This window comes from Ovis canadensis, chromosome 1, assembly GCF_042477335.2.
Source record: "Ovis canadensis isolate MfBH-ARS-UI-01 breed Bighorn chromosome 1, ARS-UI_OviCan_v2, whole genome shotgun sequence".
Taxonomy (NCBI): Eukaryota; Metazoa; Chordata; class Mammalia; order Artiodactyla; family Bovidae; genus Ovis; species Ovis canadensis.
In genome coordinates this window covers 253718399-253731169 of record NC_091245.1, presented here as the reverse complement: position 1 = coordinate 253731169, position 12771 = coordinate 253718399, and the positions used below count along the sequence as shown (strand labels likewise).

Here is a 12771-nt window from a genome sequence, read left to right as displayed (position 1 = left end):
ACAGGAATAGAGTCTTTATTCTCCCTCTCCCTCACATCAAAAATTAAGGGCAGCAGAGCAGGGAGAGCAGGGAGCTGATCTCCAGATGGTCACAGTACAACCCCATTCCATGAGGCTGATGGTGAACCAAGGAGGATTACATACATAGCTACCAGTGTGTATCCATACTTTGCAGATTGTTTGCAAAAATTACTGCAATTTTTCTCTTTCTTTGTGCTCTCGCCTTTGCAATATGACACTGCAGGTTCTCCCATCAAGAAAGAGAGTCTATTTTCTACTCCATGAATCTAGGGGCAACCTTGGGCCTTGCTTTGGCAGACAGAAAAGGAAATAATGGTGTGCCAGTTTGGAGCCCAAGACTCAAGGGGCCTTGATTATTTCTGCTCTCTCCTATTGAGCTCTTCTGCCCTGTGGAAGTGAAGCTGCTCAGTCGTGTGTGACTCTTTGCAACCCCATGGACTGTAGCCTAACAGGTTCCTCCATCTGTGGAATTTTGCAGGCAAGAGTACTGAAATGGGTTGCCATTTCCACCTCCAGGGGATCTTCCTGACCTGGGGATCGAACCCAGGTCTCCTGCATTGCAGGCAGACGCTTTACCCTCTGAGCTACCAGGGAAGCCCTTTGGGCAGAGGAGCATGGCAGGCTACAATCCATGGGGTAGCAAAGAGTTGGACACTACTGAGCGACTAAGATGATGATGATGCCCTGTGGAAGAGCCCAGGCTAAATGGTGAATGATAAAAGACACATGGCCCAGTCAACCCAATCACCCTGATATCCATTCAACTCCAGAGCCACCTAGCTGACTTGTATCTGATAGGTGCATGAAGGAGTCCAGCTGAGAACTGCTCAGCTGTTCAAGCACAGTAATACTAAAAGGGTTGTTATTTTAAGTCATTAAGTTTTAGGAGGGCTGCTTACACAGCAAAAATAAAGTGATAAGAGAAAGATGGACTAGAATAAGGAGAGGAAGCAGCAATAAGAGAAGTTTGCCTTTTTACTTTATGGTAGGTAAGAATATACCCTGTGACCAAGGACACTTTGGAAGACAGTCAAGCTTTGCTTTCATGGAAAAAAAAAGTACATATAGCTGGAGGCCTTTAAGGGAGTGTCAGTTGAACAAGAGAAGGAGAAGGATTCATAAGAGGTCAGTTGGAAAAAACGACACACACACACATTCTATGATAGAGAAAAACAGGCAGTATTTGGTCATCAGCCACACAAAGGCCACCAGTGCTAGATTACACCAGCACCAGTCAAGAAAGGTTCTACTCTTTTGCTTTCTAGTCTCACTCAACATCCACCGTCACTGCCAACGTGGAAGAAGCCAGATATAGCAGAGGACAGCAATGAAATAATGAAACAGATCACAATCCCTTGGCACACTGCTTATTTGGAGAAGTACAGGGCAGGCACAATTTGAACTAGATCAGAGATTGAAATTTTGATGGAGATTTAAATAACTTGTTCTCCCAATTTTTCATCAAGAAAATTTTGATGAAATTTCCTTAAGTGAAAATAAAAAGACTATGAACAATAAATACTATTTATATAGTCAGGGTTCACCAGAAACAAAATGAACAGCATGTGTACTTGTGTGTGCATATGTACGTGTATTTATTAATTATAAAGAACTGATTCACTCTATTACAGGAGCTGACAAATCCTGAGATCTACAGTCAGCAGTGCTGGAGACCCGGAAGAGCTCATGATACAATTCCAGGCTGAATTCCCACAGGCTTGAGACCCAGGAAAAGCCAATGTTTCAGTTCAACATTTGAAGGCAGAAAAAAAAAAAAAAAACAAACCTGATGTCCCAGCTCAAAGGCAGGCAGGCAGGCAGGCAGGCAGAAAGTTCCCTCTTCCTCAGCCTTTTTGTTCTACTCAGGCCTTCAACTGATTTGATGAGACCCACCCACTGTAGAGAAGGCAATCCACTTTGCCCCAGTCTACCATTTCAAATATTAATTTCACCCAGAAACACTCTATAGACACACCTAGGACAATATCTGACCAAATTATCTGGGCACCCTCTAGCCTAGTCAAGTTGACACATAAAATTAACCATCACAAGTTCACTCCTTGTCAATTTGACACCCATACACTTTGCCTTAGGCACTCAGTCATGTCCAACTCTTTGAGACTCCATAGACTGTAGCCCACGAGGCTCCTGTGTTCATGGAATTCTCCACACAAGAAGACTGCAGTGGGTAGCCATTCCCTTCTCCAGGGGATCTTCCCAACCCAGGGACTGAACCCAGTCTCCCACATCACTGGCAGATTCTTTTACAATCTGAGCCACCAGGTTTGTCTTGAAGTGAAGTGAAAGTTGCTCAGTCGTGTCCGACTCTTTGTGAATGTATAGTCCATGGAATTCTCCAGGCCGGAATACTGGAGTAGGTAGCCTTTCCCTTCTCCAGGGGATCTTCCCAACCCAGAGATTGAACCCAGGTCTCCCACTTTGCAGGCAGATTCTTTACCAGCAGCTGATCCACAAAGGAAGCTCAAGAATATTTGAGTGGGTAGCCTATCCCTTCTCCAGTGGATCTTCCCGACTCAGGAATCGAACCAGGGTCTCCTGCCTTGCAGGTGGATTCTTTACCAGCTGAGCTATCAGGTTTGCCTTAAACCATCCAGAAAGAAAGACTCTGATGCTGGGAGGAATTAGGGGCAGGAAGAGAAGGGGACGACAGAGGATGAGATGGCTGGATGGCTGGTCACCGACTCTATGGAAGTGAGTTTGAGTGAACTCTGGGAGTTGGTGATGGACAGAGAGGCCTGGCGTGCTGCAATTCATGGGGTCACAAAGAGTCGGACGCGACTGAACTGAACTCAAATCATACTTAATCTCCAAATACACACAATAACAAACAAGACCATTGATTACCTAACATGATACAACTATGCTGTATACAATCAAAGATGCACTAAAACCCCTTTGCCAGAAAAGGAGGTGAAGTCTTAAAGTGATGATTATTCTTCTTGATGCGTTTTCTAAACCCAGCTTGTATACCTGGAAGTTGTCAGTTCACGTACTGCTGAAACCCAGCTTGAAGGATTTTGAGCATAACCTGATTAGCATGGGAAGTGAGTGCAACTGTCAGGTGGTTTGAAGATTCTTTAGTACTGCCCTTCTTGGTAACCAGGATGAAAACTGAACTTTTCTAGTCCTGTGGCCACTGCTGAGTTTTCCAAATTTGTTGACATTTTGAGTGCAACACTTTAATAGCATCATCATTTAGGATTTTAAATAGCTCTACTGGAACACCATCACCTCCACTAGCTTTACTGGCAGCAGTGCTTCCTAAGGTCCACCTGACTTCACACTCCAGGATGTCTGGCTCTGAGTGAGTGACCACACCATCATGGTTATCTGAGTCATAAAGATCTTTTTCGTAAAGTTCTTCTGTGTATTCTTGCATTGCTTTTGCTTGTATTAGGTCTTCATTGTTTCTATCCTTTATTGTGCCCATCCATCCATGAATGTTCCTGCGATATCTCCAATTTTCTTGAGGAGATCTCTAGTCTTTCCCCTTCTGTCGTTTTCTTCTATTTCTCTGCATTGTTCATCGATATCCTGATAACTTGATATCCTTCTCCTTGATATCCTGTAATTTAAAACAAAGTGTTTCCCCGGAGAAGGCAATGGCACCCCACTCCTAAGTACTCTTGCCTGGAAAATCCCATGGGTGGAGGAGCCTGGTGGGCTGCAGTCCATGGGGTTGCTAACAGTCGGACACGACTGAGCGACTTCACTTTTACTTTTCACTTTCATGCATTGGAGAAGGAAATGGCAACCCACTCCAGTGTTCTTGCCTGGAGAATCCCAGGGATGGGGGAGCCTAGTGGGCTGCCGTCTATGGGGTCGCACAGAGTCAGACACGACTGAAGCGACTTAGCAGCAGCAGGACTTTCCTGGTGGTGCAGTGGTTAAGAATCCACCTGCCAATGCAGGGGACACAGGTTCAATTCCTGGTCCAGGAAAGCCACCACAACAGGAAGCCCATTTATCACAACTAGAGAGTAGCACCGCCCTGCCCCGCCCCACTCAATGCAACTAGAGAAAGCCCGGGTGCATAAACAAAGACACAGCACAGTCAAAAATAAACAAATGAATAAATAAATATGTAACAGTTTTAAAAAACTATGATATAAAATTCAGGTCAGTTCAGTCACTCAAGTCACGTCCGACTCTTTGCCACCCCATGGACTGCAGCAAGCACGCCAGGCTTCCCTGTCCATCACCAACTCCCAGAGTTTACTCAAACTCATGTCCATCGAGTTGGTGATGCCATCCAACTATCTAATCCTCTGTCATCCCCTTTTCCTCCTGCCCCCAATTCCTCCCAGCATCAGAGTCTTTTCCAATGAGTCAGCTCTTCCCATGAGGTGGTCAAAGTACTGGAGTTTCAGCTTTAGCACCATTCCTTCCAAAGAAACCCCAGGGTTGATCTCCTTCAGAATGGGCTGTTGGATTTTCTTGCAGTCCAAGGGACCCTGCAGAGTCTTCTCCAACACTACAGTTCAAAAGCATCAGTTCTTTGGCACTCAGCTTTCTTTACAGTCCAACTCACATCCATACATGACTACTAGAAAAACCATACCTTTGACTAGCTGGACCTTTGTTGGCAAAGTAATGTCTCTGCTTTTGAATATGCTATCTAGATTGGTCGTAGCTTTTCTTCCAAGGAACACGTGTCTTTTAATTTCATGGCTGCAGTTACTATCTGCAGTGATTTTGGAGCCCAAGAAAACAAAGGCTGCCACTGTTTCCCCACAAAGTGATGGGACTGGATACCATGATCTTAGTTTTCTAAATGTTTTGAGCCTTAAGCCAGCTTTTTCACTCTCCTCTTTCACTTTCATCAAGAGGCTCTTTTGTTCTTCTTTGCTTTCTGCTGAAGTGTGGTGTCATCTGCATATCTGAGGTTATTGATATTTCTCCCGACAATCTTGATTCCAGCTTGTGCTTCTTCCAGCCCAGCGTTTCTCATGATGTACTCTGCACAGAAGTTAAATAAGCAGGGTGACAATACACAGCCTTGATGTACTCCTTTCCCGATTTGGAACTAGTCTGTTGTTCCATGTCCAGTTCTAACTGTTGCTTCTTGACCTGCATACAGGTTTCTCAGGAGGCAGGTCGGGTGGTCTAGTATTCCCATCTCTTTAAGAATTTTTCAATTTGTTGTGATCCATACAGTCAAAGGCTTTGGTGTAGTCAATAAAGCAGAAGTAGATGTTTTTCTGGAACTCTCTTGCTTTTGATGATCCAACAGATGTTGGCAATTTGATCTCTGGTTCCTCTGCCTTTTCTAAATCCAGCTTGAACATCTGGAATTTCATGGTTCACATATTGCTGAAGCCTGGCTTGGAGAATTTTGAGCATTACTTTGCTAGCATGTGAGGTGAGTGCAACTGTGTGGCAGAATGAGTATTCTTTGTCATTGCCTTTCTTTGGGATTGGAATGAAAACTGACCTTTTCCACTTCTGCGACCACTGCTGAGTTTTCAAAATTTGCTGGATACTCAAATATGAAATAAAATCATTATGTAAGAGAATAAGAGCAAGAAAAAAAAAAACACTTGCCATGTGTATATTTACAAATATATACATAGAAAAACATAAATATATACATACACACATAAATATATGAACATATTCATAACAAAAGAAGGAAGCAATACACATGACAATTACAATCTTCACTTCTGTTGTCATCATATGGTCACAGCTGGTATTTATCACTACTTTCTTCCATTACCTATTATTTATTACATCTGCCTTCAGCAACCACCTCAGATGCTCCTGGTTCTTTACTTGCTGGTATAATTCAAATCTTCATTGCTAAAGGGTCTGGACCAGGCTGTTGGAGTTTTCCATTGACCTTTATAACAAGGTACAGCAACACTAAGAGATGCCCTAACGGAGATCTTATGTTCTAAACACACTCCTCCTTTCCTTCCTTGTGGTGCAGTAGTACACTGCTCACCGTTCTGCCCAGTGGGAGGATTTCTCTTCACTACTTTCCTTCAGGGATGCCCCAGATAAGAGCTGTAGTGCTGCAGCTGTGTACTTTAATGTGGTGCCTACATATCACGCAAAGCCATCAGTAAACCAGGCCTAAGTCTCCTCTTCTTGTGTTGATTGATCATAAGGAACTCCCCTTGAAGCCACAGGTGCAGGCAGGGAGAGAGAAGGTAGTGCAGCAAGAATGGGAAACCATGGGCATTTGGGCCACTTCATGTAATTTATTGTGCCTTTAGGGTCTGCTTAGGCCCAATATGAAATTGGAGTTTCACATTCAATGATGGAGTGCTGCTGTGCTCACCCAACTTTATGGCTGGTGAGTCAAATAACACCCAGTTCATGATGGGTAATTCAGGTTACATGGTAGGTTGGTTGCCCACTGTTAAGTCTTCAGTCTCTACTCAGACCCAGTAAAAGGCCAAGAGCTATTTCTTAAGAGGAAAGTAGTTATTTGCAAAGGATGACAGGACTTTTTCTCCAAAACTCTAAGGATCTGACTTGCTACTCACCTACAGGGGCCACCAAGGGCTCCAAGCAGCATCCCCGTCTGCCAGGACAGTCTAAGCCACCATGGACGTCCAGGGTCCTGTGGCCCAAATGGCAGAGCAGCTTGCACAGCAGCCTGGACTGATGCAGAGCCTTCTCTTGTTCTGAGCCACACTCAAAACAAGAACCTTTTCAGATCACTCAGTAAATGGGGTGGGGGGAACACATCACAGGAGGAATACGCTACCTCCAAAATGCAAAGAGAACCACTGGGTGCTATACCACAGTTTTGGTTGTTAGAGGGGCCCAAGGAACAACTTATCCTTTGTCTTAGACACGAGGTATTTTGACATGCCCACACCACTTGAGCCCTAGAAGTTTCACTATGGTAGTGAAACTTCCCTGCATTTTTGTTAGATTTATTTCCCATCCTTTAGCATGCAAATACCAATAATTTGCTCAGTAGGTCTAATCAGCATATTGTCATCAACGTAATGGGCCAGTGTAATATCTTATAGAAAGGAAAAGTGACCAAAATCCCTGTGAACTAAATTATAACATAGGGGCTGACACACCCTGAGGTATATAACATGGAGAACTGATATACCCCTGAGGCATGACAGTGAAGATATATTACTGGCTTTGACAGTTTATGCAAACCACTTGTGGTGGTGGTCCTTATTAACAGGAATAGAGAAAAAAGATTTTCTCCTCTCACTCATAAGTATTCTCAGACGAACCCAGAATAATGTTTGACCAAATATGTGGACACCCTGTGGCCCAGCCACAAATACCCATATAAACCGAGATTCAATAACTGTTAACATTTTGCCATGTTTTCTCAGCTTGCGGTTCTGTGATTACCTAGATGGGTGGGGTGGCGGCTGGGGGTGGTGGTGGTAGGGGGGAGGTCCAAGAGGAAAGGGATGTATGTATATGTATAGCTGATTCCTTTCATTGTATAGCTGATTCCTTTCATTGTACAGCAGAACCCAACACAACATTGTGAAACAATTATACTACAAAAAACCCCCACAGTTTTCACAAAGGTGCCTGGACATAATATCAACAGAGAGATGTACAAAGAACCAGCAACAATCAATTAAAAATGTAATTGAAAAAGGGCCCCAATTAACAATAGCAATAAAAGTTATAAGATAACTAGATAACCTAGGAAACAGAACAAAAAACATGCAAGAGCTAAAACTGAAAAAGATACAAAACTTTATATTAAAAGGTACAAAGGAAGACCCAAATAAAATTAGAGACATATTTCTGAGTGAGATAATTCAAAACTATAAATGTGTTATTTTTCCAAATATTAATCTAAAAAGTTAATTCAGTCTCAGCTCATCTCAGTGGGAGCTGTTTTTGAGTTGACATGGTTCATATAGAACAAATGTGCTAAAAATATATCCAAAAAAAAAAATTAAAACAATACCCCAAAAGGTATCAAGGCCAACTATAAAACTATAGAAATTAGTATAGAAATGAGACACTACAGAGTCTAGAAATAAATCTATGCATCTAAGGGAATGTGGTAGAGGATAAACATTTCAATTTCAATAAAGTAGAGAAAGAATGGTCTACAAGAAACTGCAAACTCAAATGCCTATAGAAGCCAAGGACGAGCACAAATAAGTGAAGCAAGGATGGCATGGTACTGTGGCTAACTGAGGAGCACATGGCCATGCATGACAGGCGCAAGGCCTAATTCTGCACTGGTAACCACTATGTAGGAATTTGTTGCCAGATCCTTTGACTTTCTAAGAGAAACTAGAAATAAGGACTTAAAATCTCTTAATTAAAAAAATTAGTAATTAACTCAAAGTTTTAAAAAAAACTTGTAAGGGCCCAATAAAATATGAATGCAGGCCCAGCTCAGTCAGTAAACTACCAGGCTTAACTGCTCAGTTGCTCAATAACAGATAGTCTATACATCAAGCAAGGTTAGATCGCTATATTAAACCACAAAGAAAATTAAGTTTCAGGTGGACAAAACATACAAATTTTTAAAAAGTATACCTTAAGAAGTAGATTTACTTATATAGTAATAGTATCAACAACAGCAAAAACAAAAAGATGGAAAAGGAAACAAGAGAAATGGCTTAAGCAGGGAGAGTAAAGAAAAGGATTATGGTATCTATTAAAATCTTGTCAGGTTTTTACTGCCCTACTTTGAACTAGGCAAAAGTCTCTTTTCAAGGGGCACTTCTAAGTCAAGGTACCAATTTCTAGCAATTAGGTATGTCATGGTAAGACAAAACACGCTAAGCACATGCAAATAAAGGATACATGTATTCCTTACTGATAATTTATTATATTATTGATATTATTGATTCTTAACCAAGGTTCACTATAAACATCAGTCTTTTTGTTAGCAATACCTGGAAGTATCTCTGGTCAATCAGAGCCTGCTGCTGGTTATCTTTGCTGGGCTCATCTTTTCCCTCTTTGTCCTCAGCCTTTTTTTGACTGATAATATTCTGTAATCTAAGGGGGAAAAAAAACCAAGATGATACATACGCTTTACTAAACAGTAGATGGATTAAGATGGCAAAATGAGCCAATGATCCAGCTGCCCTCCCGTTAACTCTGTCATTTTACATATGTGTATGTGCATGCGTACACATGCATATAATCATATATACATTTTAAATTTAAGCCGTATTGTCACTAGAAAATGAGAAGACCCTCTCAATAGACACAATGTAGTAGGAATCCCTGAAAACAAAAGGAATCAGACTGATGAAGAAAAGTTATAACCATTCCCCAACACTTAACAAAGAACAGAACAGGAAAGAACTACAATAAAGGATGAAAACAACTTCCAAGGTGCTCCAAGTTTGATGTTGTAAGGGTATCAATAGAGTGGCAGGGCAAACAGTTTGGGCACTGCAACAGCAACAACTGGACAGCTTGTTCCTTCATATTCCACTGGTGCCAAAGAGAAGACAACAGTGAAACCTGCTAATCAAGAGGGCATGAAAACTCAGAGACCATTGTTCCAGGTGGCTACCAGAACTCTAGGGGAGAGTCTCTGTCCAAAAATCTAAAAACATATGTATCCACTTAGAGATACTCAAATAGCTCTAAAAGTCAGGTGTCGTAGACATTTCTCCCCCACCACCTGCCTTAGAAAAAAGTCTCTTATTAAACCCACTTCAAATTAAACATCTTAAATCTAAGTATGCTTATCAGTTTCCTGTGGAACCGTGACCCATTAAACTGATTCCATGACCCATTCATTAATAAGCTTGACTTGCTGTTCGTAAAATATTTTCCTACTAAAAAACAATAGCTTTCCCACTGTTTTTGCTTTGTAAACTAAATATAATCTCCATGTGTTAGCATTTGAACTTCATGCTGTCAGTCCTAATCCAATATTCCTCCTGACTCCTTTCTTAACGTCATCTCTTATTACCACACTACAATTATCTCCTCCACTCACATGTATTCCCCTTGATAGTCATTCAACTGTTTTTCTGTGCTCTCTGGAGGACATATATCCAAAACAAAATAAACAGAATTAACTCTAGATAAAAGTCAACCTCTTTCCTCTAGTAGACACAAAGACTTCCCAATCTATTTTTCACTTGTTTTGTTGTTCACTTGCTCAGCTGTGTCTGATTCTTTGTGACCCCATGAACTGAAGCATGCCATGCTTCCCTGTCCTTCACAAGCTCCTGGAGCTTGCTCATACTCATGTCCACTGAATCAGTGATGCCATCCTACCATCTCATCTTCTGCTGTCCCCTTCTCCTCCTGCCTTCAATCTTTCCCAGCATCAGGGTCTTTTCTAATGAGTCGGCTCTTCATGTCAGGTGGCCAAAGTATTGGAGCTTCAGCTTCAGCATCAGTCCTTCCAATAAATATTCAGGACTGACTTCCTTTAAGATTGACTGGTTGGATCTCCTTGCAGTCCAAGGGACTCTCAAAAGTCTCCTCCAGCACCACAGTTCAAAAGCATCTATTTTTTGGCATTTAGCCTTCTTTATGGTCCAACTCTCACATCCATACATGACTACTGGAAAAAGCACAGCTTTGACTAAACAGACCTTTGTCAGCAAAGTGATATCTCTGCCTTTTAATACACTGTCTAGGTTGGTCATAGCTTTTCTTCCAAGGAACAAGCATCTTAATTTTATGGTTGAAGTCACCACTGGTAGTGATTTTGGAGCCCAAGAAAATAAAATCTGTCACTGTTTCCATTTCTCCTCCATCTATTTGCCATGGAGTGATGGGACAAGATGCCATGATCTTCATGTTTTTAATGCTGGGTTTTAAGCCAGCTTTTTCACTCTCCTCTGTCACCTTCATCAAGAGGTTCTTAAGTTCCTCTTCACTTTTTGTCATTAGAGTAGTGTCATCTGCATACCTGAGGTTATTGATATTTCTCCCAGCAATCCTGATTCCAGCTTTAGCTTCATCCAGTCCAGCATTTCACATGATGTACTCTGCATATAAGTTATATAAGCAGGGTGACAATATACAGCCCTGACATATTCCTTTCCCAATTTGGAACCAGTCTGTTCCATGTCCAGTTCTGTTGTTTCTTGACCGGCCTATAGGTTTCTCCAGAGGCAGGTAAGGTGTATTCCTATCTCTTTAAGAATTTTCCAGTTTGTTGTGATCTGCACAGTCAAAGGCTTTGGTGTAGTCAATAAAGCAGAAGTAGATGTTTTTCTGGAACTCTTCCGCTTTTACAATGATCCAACAGATGTTGGCAATTTGATCTCTAGTTCCTCTGTCTTATCTAAATCCAGCTTGTACATCTGGAAGTTCTCAGTTCACATACTGTTCAAGCCTAGCTTGAAGGATTTTGAGTATTATCTTGCTAGCATGTGAAATGAGCACAGTTGTGCAGTAGTTTGAGCATTCTTTGGCATTGCCCTTCTTTGGGATTGGAATGAAAACTGACCTTTTCCAGTCCTGTGGCCACTGCTGAGTTTTCCAAATTTGCTGGCATATTGAGTGCAACACTTTAACGGCATCATCTTTTAAGATTTGAAATAACTTCAGCTGGAATTCCATCACCTCTGCTTCCTTTGTTCGTAGTAATGCTTCCTAAGGCCCATTTGACTTCACACTTCAGGATGTTTGGCTGTAGGTGAGTAATCACACCACCGTGGTCATCCAGATCATTAAGATCTTTTTTGTATAGTTTCCATTTGACTTTTCATCTATTTACCGTATTAATATACTTGACAGTTTCGCCTAAAAGCAGTGCCAAAAGCATAGTGTCTAATAAACAAAAGTAAGATAGAAAAGCCAACAGCTCTCTAGGAGGACTACAAGAAAGCGGACATATCTGACTTTACATATTAACCTTGCATTCAGGTGAAAAAGTTTAACTTCACAACAAACTGTTTACAAGCATGATTAACATTATACTATGGATATACAACATTTTAGCTGCCAGGACAGTAACCTAAACATGTCATTGAATGTACTAGCTACAGTCACTCTGGGAAATGAAATGTGATTTAATTAACTAGGTAAATTAAGAGATACCCTTAATTTAATAACAATGACAACATATTTGGGAGCCTGGTGGTGATAATAATTAGTATTTATTGAGAACCTTCCCTCTGAAGGTACTCTTCAAAGCACTTCACATGTTTTAATGTATTTAATCCCACTGTTTTTCTATATTTACAGAAGTTAAGGATCAGTAAAATCTAGGAACTTATGGGAAACTGACCTTTGGTTCAGCTAGTCTCACAGTAAATATTTGCCATAGCATAATACTTCTGAAAACCTTTGTATTCAGCAAAACCACACATGTGAAAATAACAGCGGTCAGGAGAAAAGTGTTACAAATCAGAGTATTTAAAAACTGACGCAACTATGTAACTAGACAACTAACAAAAAATAATACTTGGTGCCTCAAGATAAGTTAAACAGCTCAAGTATGTCTTGAGGTTGTCTCCAATATAACAAAATCCATAGCCAACAGAACAGAAATGTTGGCTTGAGGGTGCCAAGACTACGAAGATGGAAGGTGAGCTCCTGGCCAAAGAAGCCAAGGTTAAAACAGGTGGGGAAAGAAGTACAACTTGCCCTCAGCCTCCAGTCTGTCTAATGCTGGGGGTCAGGGAGGGAGCCTTGGGTACAGGTTCTCATTTTAAATTTTCTTAAAACAGAGCTGAAAGGGCAGGTGCCTACGTACTAGCAAAGTTTTCCCCTTTTCAAAGTCTATACTATTCTCCTTTTACCATGGGGGAAAAAAATCACATGAAAACAATGTAACTACTA

General features: G+C 41.3%; 2 protein-coding genes and 1 non-coding gene across 33 annotated transcripts in view; 1 reads left to right on the top strand and 2 right to left on the bottom strand.

Moving 5' to 3' along the window:
• The window catches only part of ESYT3 (extended synaptotagmin 3), a 70220-nt gene extending 68414 nt beyond the window's left edge, over positions 1 to 1806 (top strand). For both annotated transcript variants that reach the window (XM_069564260.1, XM_069564270.1), the window contains one exon: positions 1653 to 1806. In XM_069564260.1, coding sequence (XP_069420361.1) covers positions 1653 to 1727 — 75 coding nt within the window. In that variant the 3' untranslated portion in view covers positions 1728 to 1806. The remainder of the gene's footprint in view (positions 1 to 1652) is intronic.
• Positions 1 to 12771, bottom strand: part of CEP70 (centrosomal protein 70) — a 96798-nt gene that overhangs the window by 25264 nt on the left and 58763 nt on the right. For all 30 annotated transcript variants that reach the window (XR_011251455.1, XR_011251458.1, XR_011251469.1 and 27 more), the window contains one exon: positions 8901 to 9006. Coding sequence is in view for 27 of the 30 variants with exons in the window: in XM_069564280.1 (XP_069420381.1) it covers positions 8901 to 9006 (106 nt within the window). In the remaining 3 variants the exon portion in view is untranslated. The remainder of the gene's footprint in view (positions 1 to 8900; positions 9007 to 12771) is intronic.
• TRNAC-GCA (transfer RNA cysteine (anticodon GCA)) lies at positions 543 to 615 on the bottom strand. Its single transcript has one exon. It is a non-coding gene; the product is annotated as a tRNA-Cys (tRNA).